The 25,162-nt window shown below is 44.8% G+C and overlaps 1 protein-coding gene across 1 annotated transcript in view; it reads right to left on the bottom strand.

Annotated features, from left to right (window-relative positions):
* tenm1 (teneurin transmembrane protein 1) overlaps positions 1-25,162 on the bottom strand; it is a gene marked incomplete at its 5' end in the record, with an annotated part of 159,791 nt that overhangs the window by 107,542 nt on the left and 27,087 nt on the right. Inside the window, 2 exons of the mRNA XM_084549760.1 lie at positions 1,615-1,853; positions 8,677-8,920. Coding sequence (XP_084405886.1) covers positions 1,615-1,853; positions 8,677-8,920 — 483 coding nt within the window. The remainder of the gene's footprint in view (positions 1-1,614; positions 1,854-8,676; positions 8,921-25,162) is intronic.

Genomic DNA, 25,162 nt, shown 5'->3' with positions numbered 1-25,162 from the left:
ATTTCTGTCTCACCGCGCCGCCCGATGTTTACCCCGCAACGGGGCAAACGTGCGCAGAAAGAATGTGTTTACTCCACCCGGAGAGAAGCGACCGGGTCAAGGGTTTACACGGTTATTAATGTTGTCCCGTTAAACGGATTTTCGCAGCTTTACACCATCTGTCTCAATCCAGCTGAAAATTACTTTCAGTCAGGTCAGTCTGTTCCAGCTGAGGCGGTTACATTTTAATTTTAATTTGAGCTGATTGGGTGCTTATTCTGATTATTAGCTGAATACTAGTGTCAATGTAAACACAGCCAGGGGTACAATTTAGTTTATTTACTAAAGTAAATGTAGCCCAAAAAAAAAGAAGGACAATTTAAAAATGCTGCATCACAATTAAAAGTGCATTATAATTAAAAGAAATTACAAGTTCTGACTTGAAAATGCAGCTCAGCTTTTCCCGGTTCCTGATTATGATCTAATTCAATGCATGCATTTACCAAAAATATCAAAGTGGGTGGAGTAAACACATCAAACTACTGATGGGTCCATTTCTACACTATTGAGTTTAAACAAGATTAAATTATTGATACGATATGAGAAGAAGAACAGTGCAGCAGAGTACAGTTAAAGAAGGACACGACTTCCATCTGCTTTATCTTAGCCAATACTGATCCATTAAAACCTACCTGGATCGATTATTACGGATGCATCAATGAGTTACGGCCTTGCATTAGTGCTGTTTTTACCTGGTGAGTGGTTCAATCCCCATCACCATATTCAATAAGCTCCTCCTGTATTTTGTGTGGAGGTGCAAGAGCTTGTTAGTTTTAGTTGGTTTGTGCAAAAAAAATAAATGGGATTTAAAAGTAATCATAATAAACTGTACTAATGCAATTTCTAGAGTTTTCATTAATGCATAATAAATGAGGGGGGCTAAGTAGAAAGACCTCACTTTAAAACAAGTGAAAAATGAACATCAACAAAATATATAACAATAAAAATGCACGGACAGTGCGGTCATGAGACAAACCTGGACTGATTAATGTAATAAAAACACAGTGGGGGGAAAGTGGAAGTATAATGAGCTGATTCCGTGAGTGTGTGTAGCTCTGCGTGTGTGTGTTTGTGTGTGAAAGAGGGAGGGGAGAGAGACGTCAAATAAGGTACTGTATGGTGTGTATTCATCACGGTATAATTACCAGCTTTCTTGCGCTTTGGTCCGGGACAGCTAATTTACAATTTAGAATATCCTACAGCAGGGTCACATTCTGAAGACAATACAATACTGCTTCAAAGTAAGAGCATAAAAATTTCAGCAGCCACGCTTTGATCCCATATCGATCTCTTTTTCCTTTTTCTTTTCTTTTGTTCTTGCATTTTTTACCCTTTGATACCTGTAACAGTGTGTACGTGTAAAACTCCCTGTTAGAGTTTGTTTCTGTGTTTCTTTTTTTTTCCGTATTGATTCTCCTTGGAATTAATTAGGCGGCCTCTTGACAAGACTCCCAATTTCCTAGCTTCTCCTCCGATTTTGAGAACGTTTCAATTTTTTAAAGCTACAATCAGAACAAACAAGCGCACGTCTCAGGGGGCGTTCCGACAGGGTGGACTTGCGTGCCGGTAACTCACCGATGACATATGTGAGCAGGAGGGCCAGGGTGAGGGTGAGGAGGGAGGCGGACAGGGCCGTACACTTCCAGTTGCAGCAGCGGTGAGGCTTGTTGAAGGTAAACAGTGGTCTGGTCACGCTGCTGCGAGGGAGAGGCCGGGGCGGCGGAGAATACACTGTGCCGGAGGTCAGGGGGTACCCCTGCCCCGCCCCTGACAGCAGAGCCGACGAACCGGACCCCTGCTTGAACAGGAAGTGCCTGTGGGAGAAACACAAAAAACATAAATGTGATTCCGTCCTGTAACCTTCAAACAAGGTCGTGTTTACCTTGTTCAACAGAAGAGTCAATGTGTACCTGTGGTGTTCACAACCTCAGAAGTGTTTTCACAAGCCCATGGACGTTTATTTTTTGGTGGATAGGAAATGAATTTATGGTGATTGAGTTTTTCTTCAGTATTTTAGAATATGTTTGTGGTTGTTAGCTTGCTGAACTGTTACGGTGCATTCACACTACAAGCGGCAAATGCTCCAATTCTGTCAGCATTTGGAACGGGCATTAACTGTAAATATAACAAGACAATGGGTGAAGCAAACATATGACTATCTACCACGTCAACAGGTGCAACAAAAGAAGTCAAAGTCAGTTCAACCGACACGGAACAACAAGTGTTCATAGCACCAGCTTCCAGTGAATGTACCCATAACATTCACGTCTAGGCTTGTAGATCCCAAGAGTTGCTTTGCAGCTCGTGTCTTACGGCTCATCAACACCAAGCATTTTTGTACACAAGTTCCCATGTCATAATCAACAGCTCGCAAGTTCCATTTAAAGGCAGCGTTAAAGCTCTTTTAGAGTACAGCGGGACCTAGACGCAGTAGCCTACGCCGGTGGGAGCCATTTATACTTGTGCGCTCGTCAGTCCGGCTCGGGCTGTAACAATGCCAGCGAAACGCTAGTTGGCGCTGTGTTTTTTTTTTTTGCAAGTCGGGTTAATTTTTGTTTCTACTTCCTGCTTCACTTTCAACAATGGCGACTGAAACTTAAGTCGAGATTTGTATCTCCGAACCTCTCTCAGTTAACCTTTCTTTGATGTGTTTCATCTTTATCGATCCAGAACAATCTATTCAAATATTGCGGAGATGGAGAAGCAGCCAGAAATGCTAAAGTGGAAATACGCTACTACCAAGAGGACCAATCACAGCTCTTTCACATAGTTACTATTTCTGGGGAGGGGTATGTCAGGCTACGCGGCTAGGGTCTGCGTAGGGGTCTGCGCTGTCGCCGTAGTCTCTGCGTCAACTTAACGTAGAAGTCTAAAACGGCTATTATGGCCGACGTTACCACGTGAACGCAACATTTTGTGTAAATGACTGAACGCATGAAAAGTTTACGGATTCCATTTGAAGGCAGCATTACTCTTAACTAAGCCCCGCCCTCCTTGTCATGCCAGTCAGTCTTTTGTTCGTTTCGTGTAGTTTGCAGTGTTAACCTTGACAGATTTACCACGTAAGATTCTTTCTAACTATTAAGAAATTACTTTGTAGACTTCAGACAAAGAAGACAAAACATGCCTTTCATTACTAACATGCAACTTCCGCTATTTTATCAATTGCAGCTAGCTAAGTAAGCAAACATTAGCTCTTGGAGTCGGTTGACTTGTTGTACAACAGCTGCCATTTGAAAGAGGCCTTGTGGTGCACCTAATGGCTACATACATGATATTGTACTAAAAGACTGAGACTAAAACTGCATTTTCCTGCATCCTCTAAACAGAAAACATGTAAATGAAGGATTTATTTGTATCATCCAATGCAGGTGTGCATCTTATAATGTGGCCTTGGAAAAATGTTCCCTTGCAACTAGTTAGCAACACATGCTAATAATTCAGATTACTTGCAGCTGATAAATCCCACTATTTAATGTCACTTTGCTCCTATCCTCTGGGTTTAGTAAGTCTGAAAAAGCAAAGATGAAAAAAAGCACTCTCCGAACTCTTTAAATGCAGAATATGGTTATTACCCCAGCACCGTGCATATCACTTTGGCAGGTGGGGAAGGCTGGAAATCCTCGCCAGGCTTAGCTGCAGTTGTTAAGCTCTCATTGGCCGACTGCTGTTCAAGGGAGGGGCTCGTGTGTCAATTAACTGCTGTCCTAATCTTAGTATGAAGAGGGAGCCGCTCTGCATTCTGTGTTCCACAAACTACCTGCCACCTCTGGGACTGCTATCTGTGCCTTTCTAAATTTCAATATGAATTTGGAGACTGTTTCTTTGTAGGCCTATCTAGGACAGAGGTTCGGTGCTTTGCCAATTAGCTTAGCACAGCACAGACATCATCTTTTCTCAGGTATCATGTATCTTATTCTGATTCTATTTATGCAAATCTGTACTCAGTGGAATTCGGTCTCACTCTGAAGTACGCCTGACTGAAACTCATTTAAAGAGCCCCCAAGGTGGGAGATTTTGGAAGAGACCCCTTCTACTGCTATTTTTCAACTGATGAATACAGCACGTTTCAGATATCACACGAACAGAACAGAGTGCTCCACTTTGCCGCTGCACGAAAGGCCCGGTCTTACTAAGCCTCACCTGTCGAAATAAACTCTCAGCGTCGTCTAGAAGTGCGTAATTCAGCTTAACGGTTAATATCCTGCACGTTTGGCTGCATCTGCGCGCTTTTAATCTAAGTGGCCTCTTCAACTTGCAAGTAATGCATCATCAAAAATTTATACTGGGAGCTAAAATCAAGGAAGAAAAGTAGTCTAAGAAGGTCCCTAAGCGCCAGGATTCCACTTGCAATTTATTTATGTCTCACAATGAACTCCGGGAAGTAATATGTGACAAAATGTAAAACACAAACATTACTCAAAATTAGTGCATTATGAACAATAGAAAACAGCCTTGCCACGTATTGCACGCAAGGCGCCGCAATATATGGGAAACTCAATGCATTATGGGTAATTATTAAACTACAAACTTCTATCCAGGCCTCATTCAGAGAACAAGCTTTAATTTGACCGAGTGCTTCTTGGGTGCAACATTATGAGCTGCTACTGTAATGCAGAGCAGCACTGGTATGAAAGTGAATCCAACAGCCCTGGCAGCCAAGGATCAGTGCTTTACCTATTCCTTTTTTGACTCATCAAAGTGACTACTTAAGTTATACGACTCTATTAGTTAAACGAAGATGGGGTTCATTTTCATTAAGCAAAAAAAAAAAAAAAAAAGAGTGCATTAGATGGCAGATGATGATAGGGGAACTAAGCTGAGGGGAAATTAATCTGGGTCGCATTTCATCTATATTGTGTTTGGATAATGGAGGTTGGATGGTGTCAGGTGCGGAAGTAGAAGTACGGGGGCTAGGAAATTATGCAATTTGGAAAAGTGGGTCCGGGCAGGCAATTATAAGCAGCTCCAGCCTGTTCTGGCCACAGTGGCTTCCATCAAAAGACAAACAAAGACTGCTGGTGGTGGGAAACAAAGGATGGCTACTGGAGACGACATCAAAAGCAGAAAACAGGTATGACTCATTGTTTTATGCTCTGCAGTGTGTGTGTGTGTGTGTGTGTGTGTGCTTTTTCCAAACTAGAAAAACAACAACAAACTATCTGAGCTCCTGGGTTTCACCAACAGCATGATTGCCCCAGAGGTTAATGCCGGCTGCGAGCGCGATATGCTGGGGCATATGCGCGGCTCGCCACGAGTGTTATTCCGCCCGTGCGGCGAGAGGTGTGAGGTCGCCGGCTGGAGGTGGGGACCGGTCTCCGAACGGCCCTCGGAGGACGGGCCATTAAAGCCGGGCCGGGCAGGAGACTGACAGCATCGATAGACACCGTAATGCGGCGCCCCATTTCTCATCCGCTTGCCCCTCACATATCGCAAAGCTACATCCATCTTCTCAAGTCGTATCCCGCCCTGACAACACATTTTACTTTGAAACAAGAGCAGTATTTTGCCGGTGCCGTGTGAGTTTATGGAAATGTCTACCTGCGATATTTTTTGGTATCATGTCAGAGTAAAGCTCAATGTTGCACTCGATCTAACATATTCAATTACACGGGAACTTATTAAAGGAAAGCTTTAAAACACAACAGGATAAAAGATAAAATAATATTGTCAAGAAATAGGACACGGGGAGCAATTCCAGAGCATTAAAAAATCTCATCCCATTGAGACATCTTTTAAAGTAATTTTCTTTAGTCTCAATAATAGATGTAATTAGGGCTGAGATGGCTATTTATTGGAGTTGAACTGTCCTTGTGTTTTAATGTCCTTATTCACTTAAATTCTCTCGTTATTCATCTTGCCACTTATCTGCAGTCTCCTTTTTTTTGAGTGTTTTGCTCACTGCGTGTCTGTAATGTGGCCTTATGTTTAGAACAGACGACGTCCGCGCTCCGCTGTCTGCCTACTTTCCTCTCTCCATCCACCCATTCAGCTTCTACTGAAAGCTGCGAGTCAGGTGGAGGACACAGGGGGGCCGCACGTGGAACAACCGCACACCTACGGTTCAGCGGCAGTTCAACAGAAGGAAACACACACACTGAGAGAAGCATACAAAAATGACCACGCAGTACAAATATTCACACACACACACAAAAAAAAAAACGATCTCAAATACACCTGTTTCACATATTTTGAAGCCGGTACAGGGGTCGGGTCCACCGCAGTGCTTTTATTGCTCTGCTGAAGGTGGATTAGAACAAAAGGGATCAGAATCCATCTGGAGAAATTGCATTTGTCACCGCATGTGGAACTCTATTCTTCTTGTGCGGCGCTTTTTAAAAAAAACGCCTCTCTGTTCTTCTTGGCTCCATGCCTTTGATCTTCTCAGACAATATCTAGAGGCGACGCCCAGGAAGCTCTGAATTCATATCAGAGGGCAGATTTCCCCCGAGACAGGAAGAAAATGAGAGTTCCCGCTCTCCAGGAGGTTGGAGACTTTGCCCAGGGGCTGTCTCTACCTGGATAAGTGCAAATGGCTGCGTGTGTGTGTGTGTATATGTGTGCGTAGGCGGAGGCCTTTGTTCACAGGTACATGCAGATGTAAGGTGCGTGTGTGTGTGTTTGTGCGTGTAAAAGTTGATTTCATGGTGTAGGGGCACAAGAGTGATTCGAGTAGTCTCACATCTCAGCGATAAGAGGAAGGAGAGAATGCAGGGCATCGGTCAATTCATTATAGTCCCAACATTTGTTGTGCCTCTTAACACACCCAGTGTGAGACCTAGTCAGATATATTGAATATCCATATCTGCATCCTTCCACTTCCACAAGCTGCCCTCTCAAGAAACATAACGGATGTGCAGCCGAAAAGGAAATCTATGCGCACTTCAAACAATCTTAATCTCTGCTGACGCGACGTCAATACATTTCAATACGGATTCATCAAATGCGCATCGAGGAAAATGGAAGTGTGCTCGACAACAAGAGATATTATCCATAATTCTGCCATTTTTATTAAGGTCACCGCGTCACTTATAATTCCGCTGGCATAAGCCCCGCGTGTCAAGTTTGTAAATACTTGATAAATCTTTAATCTGGCGGCCGAGATGGAGCTGATAGCGATGCCACGGTAAGAGCAGGAATATGAAATCATTAGATTAGCAGTGTATCTGAGAATGTGATGGAGGAGATAGAGGTGGGTGCTTGAATATTAAATCCTACTCAAAACAGTTAAGCAGTGAAGAGTTAGTCCCTTTTTTTTCGGTCTCCCCCCTCCAAAACTGGATAGAAAGAGCCAATAATATCTGAATTATGTTATGAAGGGACACTATTCTATTGACTATGAATATGATTACATTTTATGGTTCAGAACTAATAGCCTACTATCAAATGAAACTTATTTGACTATAAAGTCCCAAATGCAAAAATGTATTACTACAAAAAGGCACCATCCAATATACTGAGCCGCTGCGGAAATTGTGTTTTATAATCCCATCTCTCTTTGGGAGAAAGTTCTTTCTGCTCAGCAAATATTATTTGAATGATCTGAAATGTGGCAAGAACAAAAAAAAGCATGAATTTTGTTTATGGTGGATTCTCATTTAAAGCACACTCCGACAAGTAATGTAATTACAATGCACCCCTGACAAGTCTTTCACATTGATACTCGTGTCTGGCCAGTGATTAATTTAAATTGTCACTGAATCTAATTTTATTCTTCCTTTCCTTTAAATGAGGTAAGATCTAATTATGGTCTAATGCATAACTTATTAAAACCTCTTCTTCTGCCGTGGCAGCCTGCCAATCTCATCCTCACTCATAATACCAGAAATCAGCTCCTGCACCGGGCTCTCATTAAACATGCAAACATATTCTTCTGCACCTTGCTGCTTCTTCTCGAAAGCAGCCTCACAAATGAGGATCCCCTAAATAATTCTCTGATCAATTATTACTTATGCAGCAAGCAAATGCTTAATTCCGTTTGATGGGATGAAGTTTCAGCGGTTCGTCTCCGAGCATTTGGGAAACATACGACTAAAACTGGAATGGGAATATCAATGTATTCCTGAAAAGACGATTTCTGCCGCTTGAACTGGATCCTGCTTTTATTCTGGAAAGTTTAAACTCAAACTGGTTGATCTCTCTGTGCAGCAGGGGGTAAGAGAATGAAAAGAATCCCGAAGAAAAAGAGGGATTCGTTATGACTTTGATGGTTTGCAGCGTCCTGTAATAATACCCCAGAGGCCTGCTTGGTGTTCCACTTACTCCTCTAAACACATGCAAAACATGTCCATCCTAACAAATCCTTTAGTCCAACATTCATTCTTAATCATTCTACTCAGATTTTCCTAACAAATTCCGAAAGTCTGCCAAATCCCAGTCACGATGAAAGAACTTTCTTTAATCTAATGATCCTCATTTGTGAGATTAAAGAAAAGTGACATAATGCTGAAGGAAGGTGCTTTGCCTTGAAGATATTTTCATTTGAAGAATTTCATTACAAAATGACACCCGCATGTTTTGACTGAAAGCTTTTTGGAGCCGTCCATTTGCCTCAAATATCTTCTTTTAACAACCTAAAAACAGCACGCCAAACAAATAACCTTGGGAGGAACGCGTTCATTAGCTGCCTTCTCTTACCTGGTCTCCAGGGGGATGTTGCTGTTGAGCACCCAGCTGTTGTGAAGCTGTGCCTGGTCTGTGCTCGAGCTGGTGTCTGCCCCCTGGCTGCCCTGGCTGGCCTGGCACCGCGTCGGCATGGTCTTCCTCTGCAGGCTGACTTGAGTGTAGGGCGCCGGGCGGGCACAAGTGCAAGCGTGGGGCGGCGGCGGAGGCGGGGGCAGCGGGCGAAACGTGAACTGGCCACCTGGACTGCTGGGCAGCTCTGCGCCGAGGCACGGAGAGGAAAAAAAAGCGAGGGGAAGAAGAGGAGGGAGGGACAGGGGAGAAATAAACATAGCTTTATTAGGAGCGCAGCACCGTAAATTACAAATAAAAGTGGCGTGCTAGTTGACAGTTTATTGTTATTACACTGATTGAGGGACATAAATCAGCTTGAAAACTGTCCCTGTCCGGCGCCTTCCCTTCCTACCTGCTTTGATACACTTCCAGCCTCCCTATAAATAGGATCTTGGCTTGCTGCAACATTGAGCAGTCTTTAAAGAGCTAACAGCTCTGGCTTAATCTGCACCCGCCAGCCCAAACTACCCATGTGATGTTTATTATGAGATCTGTAGCTCGACGGAATGAGCTAGCCAGCTGCAACTCCCTCACACTGCTAACCTCGGGGTCCAGCTACAGCTCTCTCGGTCCATCATTTATCATTCTCTTTCACTCCTTCTCCCTCTTCCTCCCTGCTGCTCTCCCTCGTCTGTTTTCTAAAACTGAGCATAGACTAATTAGAGTTTTTGCCAATCGCTATGTGAGTGCATATGTTTGCTTAATGCGCGTGTGGCTGCAGATGAAGCCGATTTGCATGTTGTTCTACGTGTGCACCAGACGGTTGTAAGGTGGCTCCACGACCCACACAGACCCCTCACCCTAGAAGGTCCACCTCTGTCCAGCAGTATTTACCACGAATGTAACATTAGCTTCAAAGCAGAGGGTAAAGAATCTGTCAACCAGAGTGTGGTATTAGCCAGGAATTCTTGGCCCCCAAGTCTATTTGCTGCCAAAGTGTCAGCAACAATTTACTATCAGGAAATGTATCCCACCTGGGAGATTACCACGGCCTTCCCGTTTCAAGTGTAAGTATTACACAGATAACCGCGGCGAGCAGATCTGATGACTCTCGCCAGATGAAAACTGAGAAAACTCAAGAATTAAATAGCGCCGTTTCAGTGTCTATTGCGGGGCATAAAAATCGGCACGTTTGAAGAAAGTGTACTCCGGCTACCGTTATGTTTAAAAACGGAGGCAACCTCTCTTCCAAATGTTGCACAGAAAACGGTAATGGAGCGCTTTATCGCAGACATTTCCATAACACGAAAACTGCGCACGTGCGCCGACATCTCCTGTGGCCCGGATCTCTTCATTGTTGCCGTTTTGCACGGGCACGAAAAGAAATCATATCCGCCAACGTGCGACACACAACATGGGACGTCAGGTTTACGACTCTCTGCGGTTAAAATTTCACATTTTGTGTATCGAAGTAGTTGTGGAAGAATACTACGGCAGGACAGAAACAGTTCTCGGGAACGGTCCGCGAACCTTTCTCCGTAACGTCTCCAGCAGAAATGTCATTTTGAAGATTGTTATAGTAGCAGACGTCATGATGACATTTCCTCTGCTTATACTGTATATATATATCCATATTTGACATTAGTGTTTACAGAATAACTGCTTGAGTGCTGTCAAAATACTCTTTGAAGAAATTGTTTTCTTCCCCCTCTTCAGTCCTTCCCGAGGCATCACTGCCTATTGGCCTTCCAACGAGCCTGAATTGCATTTGCCACATTTCCAAAGCACATAATAAAATGTTTTTTTCTCCACTCTCTCCGCATCCCAATACAATGAAATGATCCCTTCATTAATCATGACGTGCCATTGCTCACGTCACATGTTTATTTCACGCTTTCACAGAAACGTGCAGGCGGGGGGGAGGGGGTGGGGGGGGTGGGGTTCAGCTGAACACTGCTGATGCATATTTCAGGCAAACACATGAAATCAGATATTTTTTTACCGTGTTTAGCATGTCTGCGTGGAATAACAACAACTGACAAGTGTGTGTCATCCTCCGGCTCGCGGATGCCTTTAATCAGACGACGACGGTGTCACATTTTTCACTCGTGCCTACGCCGCACACGTCTCCTCGTGGACATTAAGAATTCATTCTCTCCCGAGAAACTATATTATTTTGCGCGGCGCCATATGCAACCTGGTTTTTATCACCACCCTAAAAACACTTGATGATTTCAGCAGCTAATCAGGCTGCGCTCAAACTGAGTATTTAAGGCCTCGCGAAATGACAGGAAATGTATTTGTGTCATCACCTGGAGGTGCTGTTTAGTCTAAACTAATGGATGTGGAAAATGGATGTTATTTTCGTCTGAGCCACCTCTGAGTATTAAAAATTACACGCTTAGGGAAAACTGACAGAACATTTTTAGAGCACTGCTGCATAGTGTGCCATTGTAATGCACCGGGAGCTTTAAAGTGGTGCTTCAGTTTTTAGCAGCCTATCTGATTCATCACTAGGGGAGTCCTTTGAGTCCGGCCAGAAATCCCTTGCTTTCACAGCTATTTTTTTTTCTAGATACTAGATGTTTTTAGCAGTTCTATATATTTTTTTTTTCAAACTTTTCCTTAAAAAAACAACAACAAAAAAAAACAAAACGTGGTGCCTTCCTAAGACACTCGAGCTGGCAACTTGCATTGCACGCTCCAGACGCCGAATTATACTTTAAACTCGAGCAGGACTTTGTCGATTTCAGGCTTGATTCAGGCTGTGATACACTGTAGTCGCTTGAGGACAATGCGAGGCAATTAGAAATTATAAAGTCGATGTGAACATTTCTCCGAAGCTAACTCTCTGACGCATCAAATTAAGTACCTGCCAGCCGAAGGTGATACCGAATCACAACGCAGCCGATGACTCAGGCTAAAACCTGCTCCGAATAACGTTGCGGTGATTCAAGAAGAATTTAGATCCTTCATTTCACAAAGCAGCTGTCGAAAAATACAGCACTCGAACTGTTCCGTATTAATAACAGATGCTCAAATGACTGTAAGTGCACGATAGGCCTTTCCAAAGCTTTGATGTTGTATATTTGGTCACTATTACAGATTAATTCACATGTAAACAGCGTTTTAATGTTGTTGTTCAACTTGGAGCGATTCAGTTCCAGTTCATTCATTTATTTTATTTGGATTTAGCCGCTGATGCCTCACAGCAAGAAGGTTCTGGGTTCGAATCCATCGGCCAACATGGAGTTTACATGTCCTCCCTGTGTCTGCGTGGGTTCTCTCCAGGTACTCCAGCTTCCTCCCACTGTCCAAAGACATGCTTGTTAGGTTAATTGGTGATTCTAAATTGGCCATAGGTGTGTGACGGACTGGCGACCTGTCCAGGGTGTACCCTGCCTCTCGCCCAGTGACAGCTGGCATAGGCTCCAGCCCCCCCGTGACCCTCCAGAGGGCAAGCGGTTACAGAAAATAAATGAATTATGTATATGTATATAGCCAATGACAGAATAGTCTCGAGACACTTTAGAGAAATGCAACTTCCGTGTCCGATAATCATGTCTGTGTGCATGTAAAATGTTTTTAGTTATTTTACATCCAACCACTGTGTGCGACTTGACGTTGCGTGTTCATTTGTATGTGGGGCAACAACGCTACGAGGTGTTTTGCGTATCCAAACTTTGCGTTGGACAGTGGTCTCCTGCAAATTTGACACTGGAACCTAAACCACGCATGCAAATTCAAAAGAGTGAAGCCATTTCAAGATTTGTAATGCTAAATATATTCTATGCACTGGCGAGACGAACAGAAGCAAAGGGATGCGATCAGATACGACGTCATGTTTTGACTTTTTTGCATTTTTTGGCGGCTCAAAAATGATTTCAGTGTTTCCTTGTAATAGAAAGCAGTTTAATGAGAAACTCCTTTCAGCCCAAATGGCTCACAATTGCTTTGAAACTGATATTATAAATCCAAATTATTTCTGCTTCTCGAGTCAAATTATTTCCAGTTCACCAGTTTTAGAAAACCTGAGTTATAACACCTTCATCTGCCGCATTTGTGTTTGCTGCCAGGCGAAGGGGAAGGAAAGTACAACAAGGACAGGAGGGGAGGAGAAAAGGGGAGAGGATAGAAGGCCAGGGGAGAATGTAATCTTGGTGAGTAGGGTGACACAGAGGCCTTGGCTGCCAGATGGTGCTTTAGAAGGCTTAGCTAAGGCAGCTTTGGGTCCGCGCTCCCAAAGATCCACAAACTGACTCAATTCCTCTCTTCTCACACAAATGCAAAAAAAAACTAAAAAAAAACTGCAGAAACACTTCTCTCGCTCATTCACACAAAGTCGCATCAAACACGCAAGCTGTGATGTTGTGTTAAATAGTAAATGTAACCTAAATAGGGAAGGCGATGTAGGGCAGGGGCCGTGCAATATTTGGCAGACCAGCCAGCTAGTTCAGAAACATCAAATCAAGTCTGCGGGGAGCAGAAAGAGGCCAGGGGAGGGGCCATTACAGCTCTAGATGACAGTCGTGACAGTGTAGAACATCCTCTGCCCTGGGGTTCCTCTGGGACTTAGCCCTCCAGAAAAGACACTTTCGGAAAGTCGCTTATGAGATATTTTTCCTGGAATCATCAGCTTTTGGTTACATAAGTGAGATATGAGGAAAAGCGTTTTATAGTCGGCGGAAGGGAGATCTGGGGGGATTTAGTGGGAAAAGTAACAGGTAACAGGTATCTGGGCCAGGTATTAAAAATGCATTACTGTTGGTGAGATGGGCCCAAAATAGCACAGAAATTATTTATGACAATTTAGACGTTTAAAGCCAAGTCCTATTAATGAAGTGAGACGAGAAATAAAATGACTGAAGCATACACATGCACAGTGTAGTGGTAGCGGTGTGTAATGACTTAGTTGTCATGAGTGTGCAGCTCTCGTTCTTAACAAGTGGGCATAAAACTGAATGAATGAAAAATGGATAATGTGTGCGGAGTAATCGTGTTCGCGAAGGCTCGTCGTGCTCATCGTGTTTCGCTTTCGGTCTTGATGAACCTCACAGATGTTCAGGGCTACTTGTACAAGGTGATTTTGGAAAGGCCAGAGACATTTTTAAAATGCTACAGTCAGGAAAACTCCCTAAGAGAAAAATATGCAGGAACTGATGGGAAGACGGCTAAAGAGGTTCAGAGTATTAATTCCTGCTGCACCTCTTTTTACCCTCTGCCTGAAACACGCTCCTGTCTCTTTAAGATCCCCCTCCCAAAAAGCCCAGTGCGCTCTGACTGGTCAGCTGCCCACTCCGTTTTTGGACAACCACTTAGAGGACATGTCATGCCAACCTCGCTGCTAGTCATCGTTTCAAAGAGACGATCCAGGCGTCCTTTGGTGTCGGGACTGTGACGCACTGGGTTTGCAATTTACTCTAATGTTGAACGATGACAGCCGCAGAGAACAAGCACTCAGGTGAAATATCGAGTGGTTCTAATTTTAGGGTCTTTTCACATCTCTATTTTGTTCCGATTTTCACATTTAACCTTGGTTTGGCTCGTGGTCACAGGGCAAATTAGACATCATTCTGGCACGGCCTCGACGCTCGCTTTGTGATTGTTCGTAATTATGCAGGAAAATTGGATTTCAGAAAATCAGGAGATAACCCGAACCGAAAGTGAAGCATCAGCAGCGAGCGCCGGCACTGGCATTTATTACTGTTCTGTAATTCATATACCGGCGTTCTGTATGTGAACAACGTGTTCAGTTTGATCGAGCATCTAGGCTACGCACAGATGGAGGCAGCCAACGACCTATTCACCTGAGAGTTTCTCCTCCGAAGATGCATCGGGTAAACTGCTCGGCTGTGTACTATAATTACAAGGGTGTAGTTGTATCGGTCTGCGGGTAAAGTGTGTTCTCACAATCCCAAACAAACAGGGCTTGGGGTTCCCGGTTTCGGGACATCGACCTAGGTGTCTGTGAAGGTTCTCAGACATCCAGGTCATGGTATATTCAAAGAGCGATTGAAAAAAAGGCAACTGGACTTGTAGAGTTTTTGAGAAGACGTTTCACCACTCATCCGAGTAGCTTCTTCAGTTTTAAGGGACTGGTGGGAAGTTGAGGTTTAAATAGGTTATAACCCATCAGAAACTTGCTTGACTTGTTCCTTTTAAAGACTAGAAACTGGCACAACTAGTGTCCATTATGGGTTAGAAAACGTTATGGGTTATAAAGCTTCCAGGGACACCCCAGTAGCTCACCTGGTTGAGCATGAGCCCCATGAACCGAGGCTGTGGTGCAGGAATGAAGATTAAAGAATAAAGGCATAAATGTCCAAATTATAACTTGTGACGTCCTTCCATGGAGGTTGGCGTTCTGGTGGAGGCTCACAATAAGCCACAAATCACAGGCCTTTAACTCTGGAGACTGGGATTTTTAGATTTTTGGACTTAAGTTTTATTTTCCTTGTTAGAATAGGGACCAAAACAAGTTTGTTACGTTAACAACTACTTTGAAACTACTTCAGATTTCGTAAAAGATCACAGGTTTGAATTACAACACATGTTAGCAGGAAAAACTTCTTGTTGCCTGAAAGCAGTACGAACTTTAGCCGTATCTAATGGCATCTGATATTGCTACCGGCCGGTTAACACTGGAGTCAGCTGCAAACTTGATGTACCACTGCTACAGCGCCAAAGGGCACCTTTGAGTTTCTTTTGTACTTTCTGTGGACAGTTGAGGAGCACCAATTTCTGGGGGAGAGTGGAACTCCCTTTGACGTGAACTTTGGCCTTGGGAACTTTTACAAAAAGCCAAATAGCTCATTAAAATAAAGAGAAAACAAAACAAATACTTCATCTTTGTTCATTACATAAAATCCTTGACATTAACTTTATTATATTTACATTATAAAAGACATGCACGAGGACCGCAGTTCAGTTTCTGTACCAGGGCTTTATTTTTCCTATCAGCTTGCCTCCGTGTGCACCCATTTGCAACCGTTCTGTTTTATAGTGCTACTTTTTAAAATGGAAGACTGGCTGCATTCATGCCATTTTGTTATATTTGCTGCTTGCTTTGAGATATTAAAGGAAATACTTCACCATTTAACTCAGAACGGCGGTTCAAACCAAAAATAATTAGTAACGTTTGGCCACCCTTCACCCCGCTAATTTTCATACAGTCAAGTGTGGAGGCAGGACACACACAACGTAGAGCTTCTTTAATAAGAAGAGACCACCGCATTTGAAGTGAAGCAAACCATAAAAAAACACGGGCCGCGATGATATTAAAGCCTAATATTTCAGCGGGGTTTCTCCTCCGCTTCGCTCCCTGTGTTTGCTAACGCCCCTCCCCTTCCTCTTCTCACCCCTGCTTCATTATTGTGCCCAACACTCTAGCACACAGTTAATTTCACCTATTACACAGAAGCCATATAAAATCCATAGAGCCTGACCTCAACAATATCTAACCTGTCTGTCTAACAGAGGAACGCGGCCGCTTTCGAAAACATTTAACGCTGCAGTCGGCCGGGCCCGCTGAAAAAGCGCACCATCCGCCCCACTCTAAAAATAAAAGATTAATAATTTCCCCCAGGATAGCTTTTCATCTTTTTCACTTCTTAATTGACTTGCATTAAATTGCCACAAAGTTTATTCCACTGCTGTGCTTCGATGAAATAAATAATTAACCCCATAAAAAGGTCAGACAACCGAAATTAGAGCTAGCTGGTTTTTGTTCTTCTTCATTCTTGTGGTAATGAGATGGGATCCTGCCCCGGCTGACCATCTGACTCTCTGCGACGATTTGTCTTTGTCTAAACGGAGTTGCTGACCAGAGATAACACATTATCTCATCAGACGTTATAAGCTCTAATATGACTCCCTTCACCGGTTGGCTGCTGATGGTGCTGATGAAGTCGGCATGAAGGATGGTTTCATCGATAATAAGAATAGTGAACATATGACGCCGGGGACTAATATTGCTAATGATCATAGCGACGATGAGGATGTTGAAGAAGATGACGCCGCTGATAGTGGCTGGCTGGGGGTGATGGAAATAACAAAGATAATGACGATAACATCAGTAATAACAGTGATAACAATGATGATGAAAACAGCGGTGATGGCGGCAGAAACACTGATAATTACACTGATGACAGTGGGCTCTGAGACAGCAATTAGAATAAAAACAGCCATTGATTCATCTCTGCAGACACAGGGATAAACGGTGGGATTTCCATTTAACAAAGTGACACAATCATGTTGTCCAATTAAAGCAAGAAAATACAAATGAAGAAACCGAGTGCTCTAAGAGCTTCTCCCTCCCATACGGAGCCCAGTCGATTTTCATACAGAGCCTGATAATTAGCAGCCATGCATCATCTGGGCTTTTTTTCAGACCGGAGGACTCGCTCGGCGCGCGCGGACGTATGTGAAGGTGTATATCCGTGCGCACATTCGTATAATTGCTTGTTTGTTCCCGCATCTCCAAAAACAACTCGGAAGCAGCTACGCAATCATGTTTAGGCTGCAGGTGATTCTGAAAGTAGCATTTCCCTGGAGAGCGCATGAAGCCTCCTGAGTCTAGCATCTCAGCTCCACTGCGAGAGGCTTAACATCACTCAAACACTTCACTGCAGGGGCCTCCGCGCAAATTACATTTTCAGGGGAGCATGCTCCCGTGGTCTTGCGCTTCTTTGAATGATCTGTTTAAAACCTAGAATTAATCCGCTGATGTTTTGCATACACGAGATGGCCAACCAAACTTTTCTGATCTTAACGAGTTTTGCAGGAAGAGGCAAAACGAGGGCAGTTCAAGTTTGGCTGAATGTAGCCCATAGTGGAGGAGCAGCTAGCTGAGCTCAGCCGATCTCTCCTGAGAGCACGGCAGCGTCCTGATCCTTCCTGACCTTGTCACTGCTGCAGGGTGCCCGGTCATTACCATGCCATGGAGCTGGGCAGGTGTTTATGTGTGTGCATGCTGCATATCATACATCCGTGTGTGCATTCCTGCATAGAGGTGCACATGAGTGGCTCACAGAGCTCTGGAGCATGCTCAGTAATGGCAGTGCTATCATGTGAGTTATTGGCCTTGCTTGGAAATTTGCATCACCAGGAAGACGGCGCGACAAGGTGTTCGAGACTCGGGAGGTGAAACGCCACGATGGCCATTCCGGTGATTAGTGAGCACATTCATCCTTTAGAAGCCTCGCAGTTTTCTCGCTCCTTCCTCCTCGCTCGCCGTCCTGTACATGAAAACACACTGCATCTCCCTCGACCCCAAAACAATCACAACAGGCACACACAAGAGTCTGGAGGAGGAGTTTCTACTGCTCACACATTCATACGCTACGTTTTTTGTTTTTTTTCTGACTCTGACATTAAAACAGGAGAAAGTGCTTGGGCTTGACAGCAAACAAACCAACATGAAGCGATTCCTGGCAGGCTAAAGAGAGAGTGGTATCAAAGCTACAGGAATGCACCACCAGCGGCAGCCCATTTTTTCACTGAGAGAGATACAGAGAGAGAGAGAGAGAGAGAGAGAGCGAGAGAGAGAGTATGCGCAGTGTTGTAGCAGACCTGAGCTGCTGGTAATTAGAATGGGCTCTGAGGAGAGACAGGCAGTGGAATGAATGCAAATGAATTCACTGGCTCCGGCACTGGGCTCCACAACCTCACTTTTCATATAGCATGCCTTACAGACATGAAGCTGCTGGCACAAACAGAGCAAGGCTACACAGTAAACACTGAGTGACACGACTGTGGACACGCACGTGCCAACACTTCCGCACACGTAAACACGGACACGCACGGATGTGCAAACAGAATGCGAATCCGCAAGCCTGAAAGAAATATGAACCCGAGAGCGCATGAGGGAGCGTGCACAGATACAACACACGCGCATTGTACTAATCCCTGCAAATGCCACAGTGTTGCCGGTGAAAAGAGAAAGGGGGTGAAAATGTGTGTTCCAAGTGAACATCCACAGCATGTCCCACAGCGGAATAAACAGACCCTTCTTAATTGGTGTCGATTTGGAATAGAGTGATGATTCATCATGCAGAACTCCCCAGTAGAGTATTGGAAACCCAATCATTTCTAATCCATATGACCTTGACAGAGGGCCAAAGTTAGCCTGTAACTCCTTCCGCCGCACATTGTCCGACCGACAAAGTCGAGGCATTGTGACTGACTTTACAACTCGTTGGAATTGTAATGCGCCAAAGTCAGATCACTTCGCTGATTACTCCATCTCAGCCAGCGGCAAATCTTTATGAAGCACTCAGTTCTCCACAGCAGTCATAAATCAGGGTACTATAAGCTTTCCGTCTCGACGATGGCACACCAGAGACACTATTTCCATACCACGCCGCTCCAGTCAATAATTCCTATTCCCAGAACGTCTACCAGCGGTGCTCTTCGCTTAAAGAAGACCACTGGAACCGGCTTAGCTCACCTAGAGATCCCCGGGGGTTTGCCGTGTGAAACTTTGATCAGCAACTCTGTAGCTCTTGTCAAGGAGAAGCAGGTCGTCTGTGAAGGGGTCCTGCTCTTTACTAGCTGGCGCAGTAAATGAGACTAATTAACACATCTCCCTTCCCATCTTTACCAGGCATCCAGGGCCAACTGGAGTCTTATTATAGAGTAGATTATGCACGTAATGTCCCCACTGAGATTATACTATGGAAAGCATTTACAGAGGTGTGCATACTGTATATATACACACGTTGCGGTAGAGGACAAGTGTGAATACGGGTAGACAGGGGGAATAACTGAGAGAGTAACGGGCTGCTTGGTATTCCGACTGGAACATATAATAGATGGTGGAGGGAGATATGGATACAAAGAGAGTGGAGAAAAGAGAGAGGGAGAGAATGGGAGGAAATAGACGTGTCTTCAGCACCACCTGCAGACTCGACTGGCGGCCATCTTGCGGTCAATGGGGTGAGTGCAGCCCCCGCCCCGGGTCAGAATTAACACAGACCAATGACAAGGCGGCACTTGCCCTCTGTTGCAACAACATCTTGCCGTTCCACTCCACCGACCGCACCTATCACACCGATCACGGCACACACGCAAGCATGTGCTTTCACACTCCTTCGGCCACCTCTCTGTCCGTCCCTCTCTCTTTCTTAAAATCACACACGCACGCACACACCAGGAGAAACTTACAAATGTGGGAACAGATGCCCCACATCAGACTGCAGTTGCCCTCTGCTCCCCGCGTGCCTCCAGAGAGACAAAGGAATAACGTTAACCAAGATAAGACACTGCAGTCCTGTGCTGTCTCAATACACACACGCGCACACACACAAACGTTTCTGAGTCATTTCTTCATGTCCGTATCAGTGCAAAGCTCGAGAGATGCAATCAGAATAGCTGTGAGACCTGCTTGATACCTACCACATCACTCCTCCTCCCAATCACACCTCTCTCTTTTGACAAAAAACACCGGCAAATCCCGCTCTCGTTCGCTCTTCCCTTCACCCGTGCTGCCACTGGCCTTTGCTGACTTATTGAACTCAAGCAGCTTCTTTGATAGGTGAAGAGGAAAACAAGATATTTAGTGACCCCTTTGTACGCGGACATTTAACCGAGGCAGGGAAGCCACATGTAAGCCTCAATCTTTTTTTTTCTCTCCGAGGTAGGGGTGAGCGCCTCTCCCCTGCTGCGCACAGTTTTACGCATCAGGTACAAAATTGCAGTTCACATGAGCTTTGATTGGCTATTGATCTGGTTCATTCTTGATGTTTGACTTCATCAAGAATGTATTTGATATTGATAGAATTTTGCAGCTAAATAATATTTACTCAAAAATTCAGAAATGATGTCCCATGCTTGGAAACCACGAGCATTTTTAACTAGTTCCAAGAGGGATGGATTTTTGAACTAAAATGCTTTAGAGCAGGCGTTGATCTCACTTTGCATGTTATGTTCAACGACATCTCATGGTGTCAGTTTTTACCTTCATTCCCAAGTTTAGTGCCACTTTTCTACTTTGCAAGTAGAATTAGGGCTACACTGGTGGTACAGCCTTTGAGTTAACTTCACAATTTTTAACCTTGTGAGGTTACACTGCATTGTAATTTATAATTTCACACACTACAAATGCGTCGTTAAGTTTTTTAATATCATTGGACACAGCGTTTTTTTTCTTTCTTTTTTTTTTTTTATTAATACACCAATCGGCCATAACTTTATGCCTGGCTGGTCGTAATCACAGTTCAAGCGATAACACTGATTATCTCGTTACAATGGCACGTATCAGTGGGTGGAATATATCAAGCGGCAAGTGAACATTTTGTCCTTAAATGCGGTGTGTTGAAAATGGGAGGATTTGAGCAGCTGTGACAGGGGCCAAATTGTAATGGCTAGACAACTAGGTCAGAGGAGCTCCAGAGCTGCAGCTCTTGTGTGGCTTGCAGTGGTCAGTACCTCTCAAAAGTGGTCCAAGGAAGGAAAAGTGGTGAACCAGGGACAGGGTCAAATTATGCACAGAAGTCTGACCAGTGTGGTCTAATACAACATACTCAAACTGGTGAAAAACATGATGCAGGTTCTGACAGAAAGGTGTCAGAATACATGTGCAGCAATGCAGTTAGTTGTGCACGGGACTGCGTAGCATCCGGTTCTAGACCATGGATCAATGGTAGTAGGCGGCTTGGTGTAATGTGTCACGTTTTATCATGTGGATGGCCTCACGGGTGCCTCATGTATCTGGGATGGAGGAACAAGATGCAAGGAACACCTCCTTGGCGTTGCCTCAGTAGCATCCATGTAAAAGCCAGGACCCAGGTTTCACAGAAGAACATCGTCGTACTGACATTATCAGGGTTATCCACTTCAATGGTTTGTGGTTTTAATGTGTGGCTGTTATATTTAGGAAAGGAATTGACGTGAGTAATTTCTCCACTAGGCTTGGATTTATGGTTACATATTAATTTAAATGAACCGCCACAATCTTTGCTGGATACTCATGGAACGAAACGTGGTTTAAAAGTCCATGATATTTAGGGCATATATCTACCATATACAGCAATATCTGAATAAATAAACACCAGTCAACCGAGAGAGACAGACGTACACACATGTGCAGGAAGTTGTAGCTCACGAGGTCAGTGCTTCTGACTACTGATTAAGCAGCAGCTTCTCATTTGATCGCTGGTGGATCACACATGTAATCAATTAGGTCTCCTGACACACAGCAGACGAGGGACCGACGCCGAGGATATGTGGATGGATCAAGGGTTTGTGGTTGACTTACTGTGATGAACTGACTGACATCAATCTATCGCGCCGCCTACTCTCTATCTGACATGGCCTGGATATCCCTTGGTTCCCAGCATTACATGATTAAAGAGCTGTCAGCATATAAAAACCGAACCCTTAGGCAGAAAAGACGGCAGAGGCCCACCGACCCCTGGTCCCACGGCTACGTTCTCCTTCTGAAAATATCTCAACGCGCCGTGGCACGCAAACACCTGGCTCTGCAAACTTGTCAAGAATGTGCAGACGTGTCACAGTCTAGTATGCAAATGAAAGATGAAACCATGCATAGCAATCTGAAAATTAAGAGGTAGGTCAATACGCTATTACAGCCAGACAGCTAAGTATGCACTTAAACATAGCCAGGTAGAGGGATGTTTAGATAGCCATTAGCTAACAACACTTTATGACTATTCAGAAGCCACTTACAAGACACACACTTCCAGACACTTATAGCTATTAGCGACCATTAACGTTCATGTATAATCATGCGGAATGATGTGTGAGGGAGCCTCATCTGCAGTGGCAACAGTAAGCACAGAGAAATTTAAAATCCATCTAGAAAATGATGACAGGTCTGCAGTAGTGGAGCGCTTGGCACAACGCAGGTGTTTACTCAACGCATAGATGCCAATATACTGTGTACCAGTCGTATATATACGCACAAGCGCACGTTGTCTCTAACCCCAGGGCACAAAACTGCCAAAAAACCCAACAAGCCACAGTGAGGAGAAACATAAAAAGGCTACATATATGCACCGACTTTCCGTAATCACTCAGAGCACCAACAGTGAAAATGTGACACCGCTGCCCTTCGCATCACCCGTCTCCTTTTCTGTCTACAACTGTGACTAAAAGGGTCACTCACCTCTGACACAATAACATAAGAAAAAAGACACAACAACCAGAAAAGACTGCCGGTGACCCCTTCTAAAAGGGTCAGCTGCTGCAGGGCTATAAAATCTTAAAAGGCAAAAGATAATATTCTGCCTTAGCTATGACTGCGGAGACAGCGACGAATGGAGAGCGAGGGGGAGCTCAGACAGGACCCCGGCCTTAATGTAGTTTGTAATTGTAAGTGTTGGTCTTTAATAAAAGCCCAGAGTATTTGGTCAGGCTAATAGACTGGGCTCTCTAAATCCTGCCTGCCATGCATTATTCAAGAGCCATTAGCTATCGCCTCATCTGGGAGGCTGTATGAGTCCCATCATCGGCTGGAACCCAGGCTGGGCACGCTAGAGGTGTGTGTGAGGCAGAGTGGAGGTGGGGCGGAGGGGAAGGTTAGCTTTTGAGAAAAGGAGAGAAAGGAGGAGATGCAAATACAGGTAAGGCGAGGGGAAGGGAGGCGAGGTTAAAGAGGATTCGGAGGCAAATAATCAAAGAGGAAAGCTGACGAAAGATGGGCGTGATGTGGCATAGGTGAGGGCCTGTGATATGGAAATGACTACAGGGAGAGGAAGAAACGCTTGGATGAAAGCCAAAGGTCATGTGGTGGACATGAAAATGGGAGGAGGCCGACGCAGCCGAGTGAGAGGAGACGCGACCGGTGGCAGGTGGCGGGAATTGAAGTGAGATGCGCGGATGTAGGTGAAGTAGCCGAGCCTCGGGTCAGATGGAGGCTAGAGAGCGTCGCCGAGAATGAAAGAGAGATGCCAGTCTGAAGTGGCATTTTCCGTTGGCCAGGAGGATAAATGTCAGATGCTTCCTTCTACTCCCCTCTCAACCTTTTCTTCTTTCAATTCCCCTCACCTCCTTCTCAACCTCCCCCTGCTCCTTCCACTCCACCTCTTGCCGCCCTTCTCAATCTGCCTACCTCTCTCCGCCTCCCCAGAGTAGTGCTAGTGGTAATTTTGCTTTCAGAGGCAAGAGAAGGCCATGGAACACATGGAGACGCAGGCTGCTCAGTTACCATGGCATCGCCGGCCAACAGGAATGGCGCCAAGACCAGGACGCGTATGTGCGTTTGTTTGTGCATTTGTGTGTGCGGCCGTGGACACGAGCGTGCGCTCTTGAGTGCATCTACACGTCTGGGTAATGGGTGTTTAGCAGGCCTGCCAGACTTGTCCCAGCCACTGCTCTCCCAGACTACCAGGTTCTCCTGACCCTATGCGGCAGCCCAAGGACACACTCTCGTCTCTCTAATTAAAACACAACCTCCGACACACATCGCACACACACACACACACACACACACACACACCACGCACGCCCTGCAGGTCTTGCGGCTTAAAATAACCTTAAAAGGAACAAGCAGAGCCATCATCCCCTGCACTCAACACCTCTTCAAAATCCACTCAGCGTTTTCGCACCAGGCAGGCTCTGCCTCAATCTGCAGGAAGATTCACAACAACAAAGAGCATATTCAAATGCAGCGCTTGTTTATTAGAGGAGTCATCAAAGAAGCTGCATTTATTATTGCACAGCCTCCTTGGAACTATAGCACCGCCATACAGCGCTGTCGCCGAGGAACTTGAAAGTAATTGACTGCGGAACGATCACGAAACCACAAGAAAAGAAAAGGTTTCAGGAAAAACAGTGAATGTGGTTGTGGTCTAAGAATCAGGCAGTTATTTTCAGAAGCTCAGTGTTGTGTTTCCAGTGTAAAAGATTACTGCCAATGTGCAGTTTTACAGTTTGAAAATAAACAATATTTCTCACCACACTTGGATTCTGACCATTTTGACCACATGTTAGTCTGGCAAATATGCCATCGTGCACGGTGCGCATTTTCTAAGTGTCTTTTTGTTGTGGCAGCGCGCGGCGTTTAACATTAATGCTGTGTATTCTCGTAAACTGATGCTAAGACACGCTACGTTTTCTATTTAGGGAGCAAACATGGCTCTTAGCCTTGTGCGTTCTCTGCGTTATGTGTGTTCCTTTAAGTAAGGAAACTAGCTTGTACAGACATCACACGTGACGTGCGGGCGTGAGACAGCCTCTACGCTTCATCTCCAGCAGACAATTTAGCATGTTTACTTCCTCGTTAAGCGCATGAGAGACCCTGATGGAGGAATCCCAGGGAGGCAATGGCATCCTGTCACTGCAGGTTACCACTGCAGCATGATTTAATGGAACTGTCTGTCAGAAGGCTGAACAACAGTCTGTCAACCAACAACGAGCGGAGGTAACGTACACACACACACGGACCCTCGCAAGCACATGCGCGCAGTCAAGAAACACAATGGAGATG

The sequence above is a fragment of the Chelon labrosus genome (assembly GCF_963514085.1).
Source record: "Chelon labrosus genome assembly, chromosome: 8".
In the NCBI taxonomy this organism is placed as follows: Eukaryota; Metazoa; Chordata; class Actinopteri; order Mugiliformes; family Mugilidae; genus Chelon; species Chelon labrosus.
The sequence above is the reverse complement of the archived record's forward strand: the minus strand, read 5'-3'. Positions and strand labels throughout refer to the sequence as shown.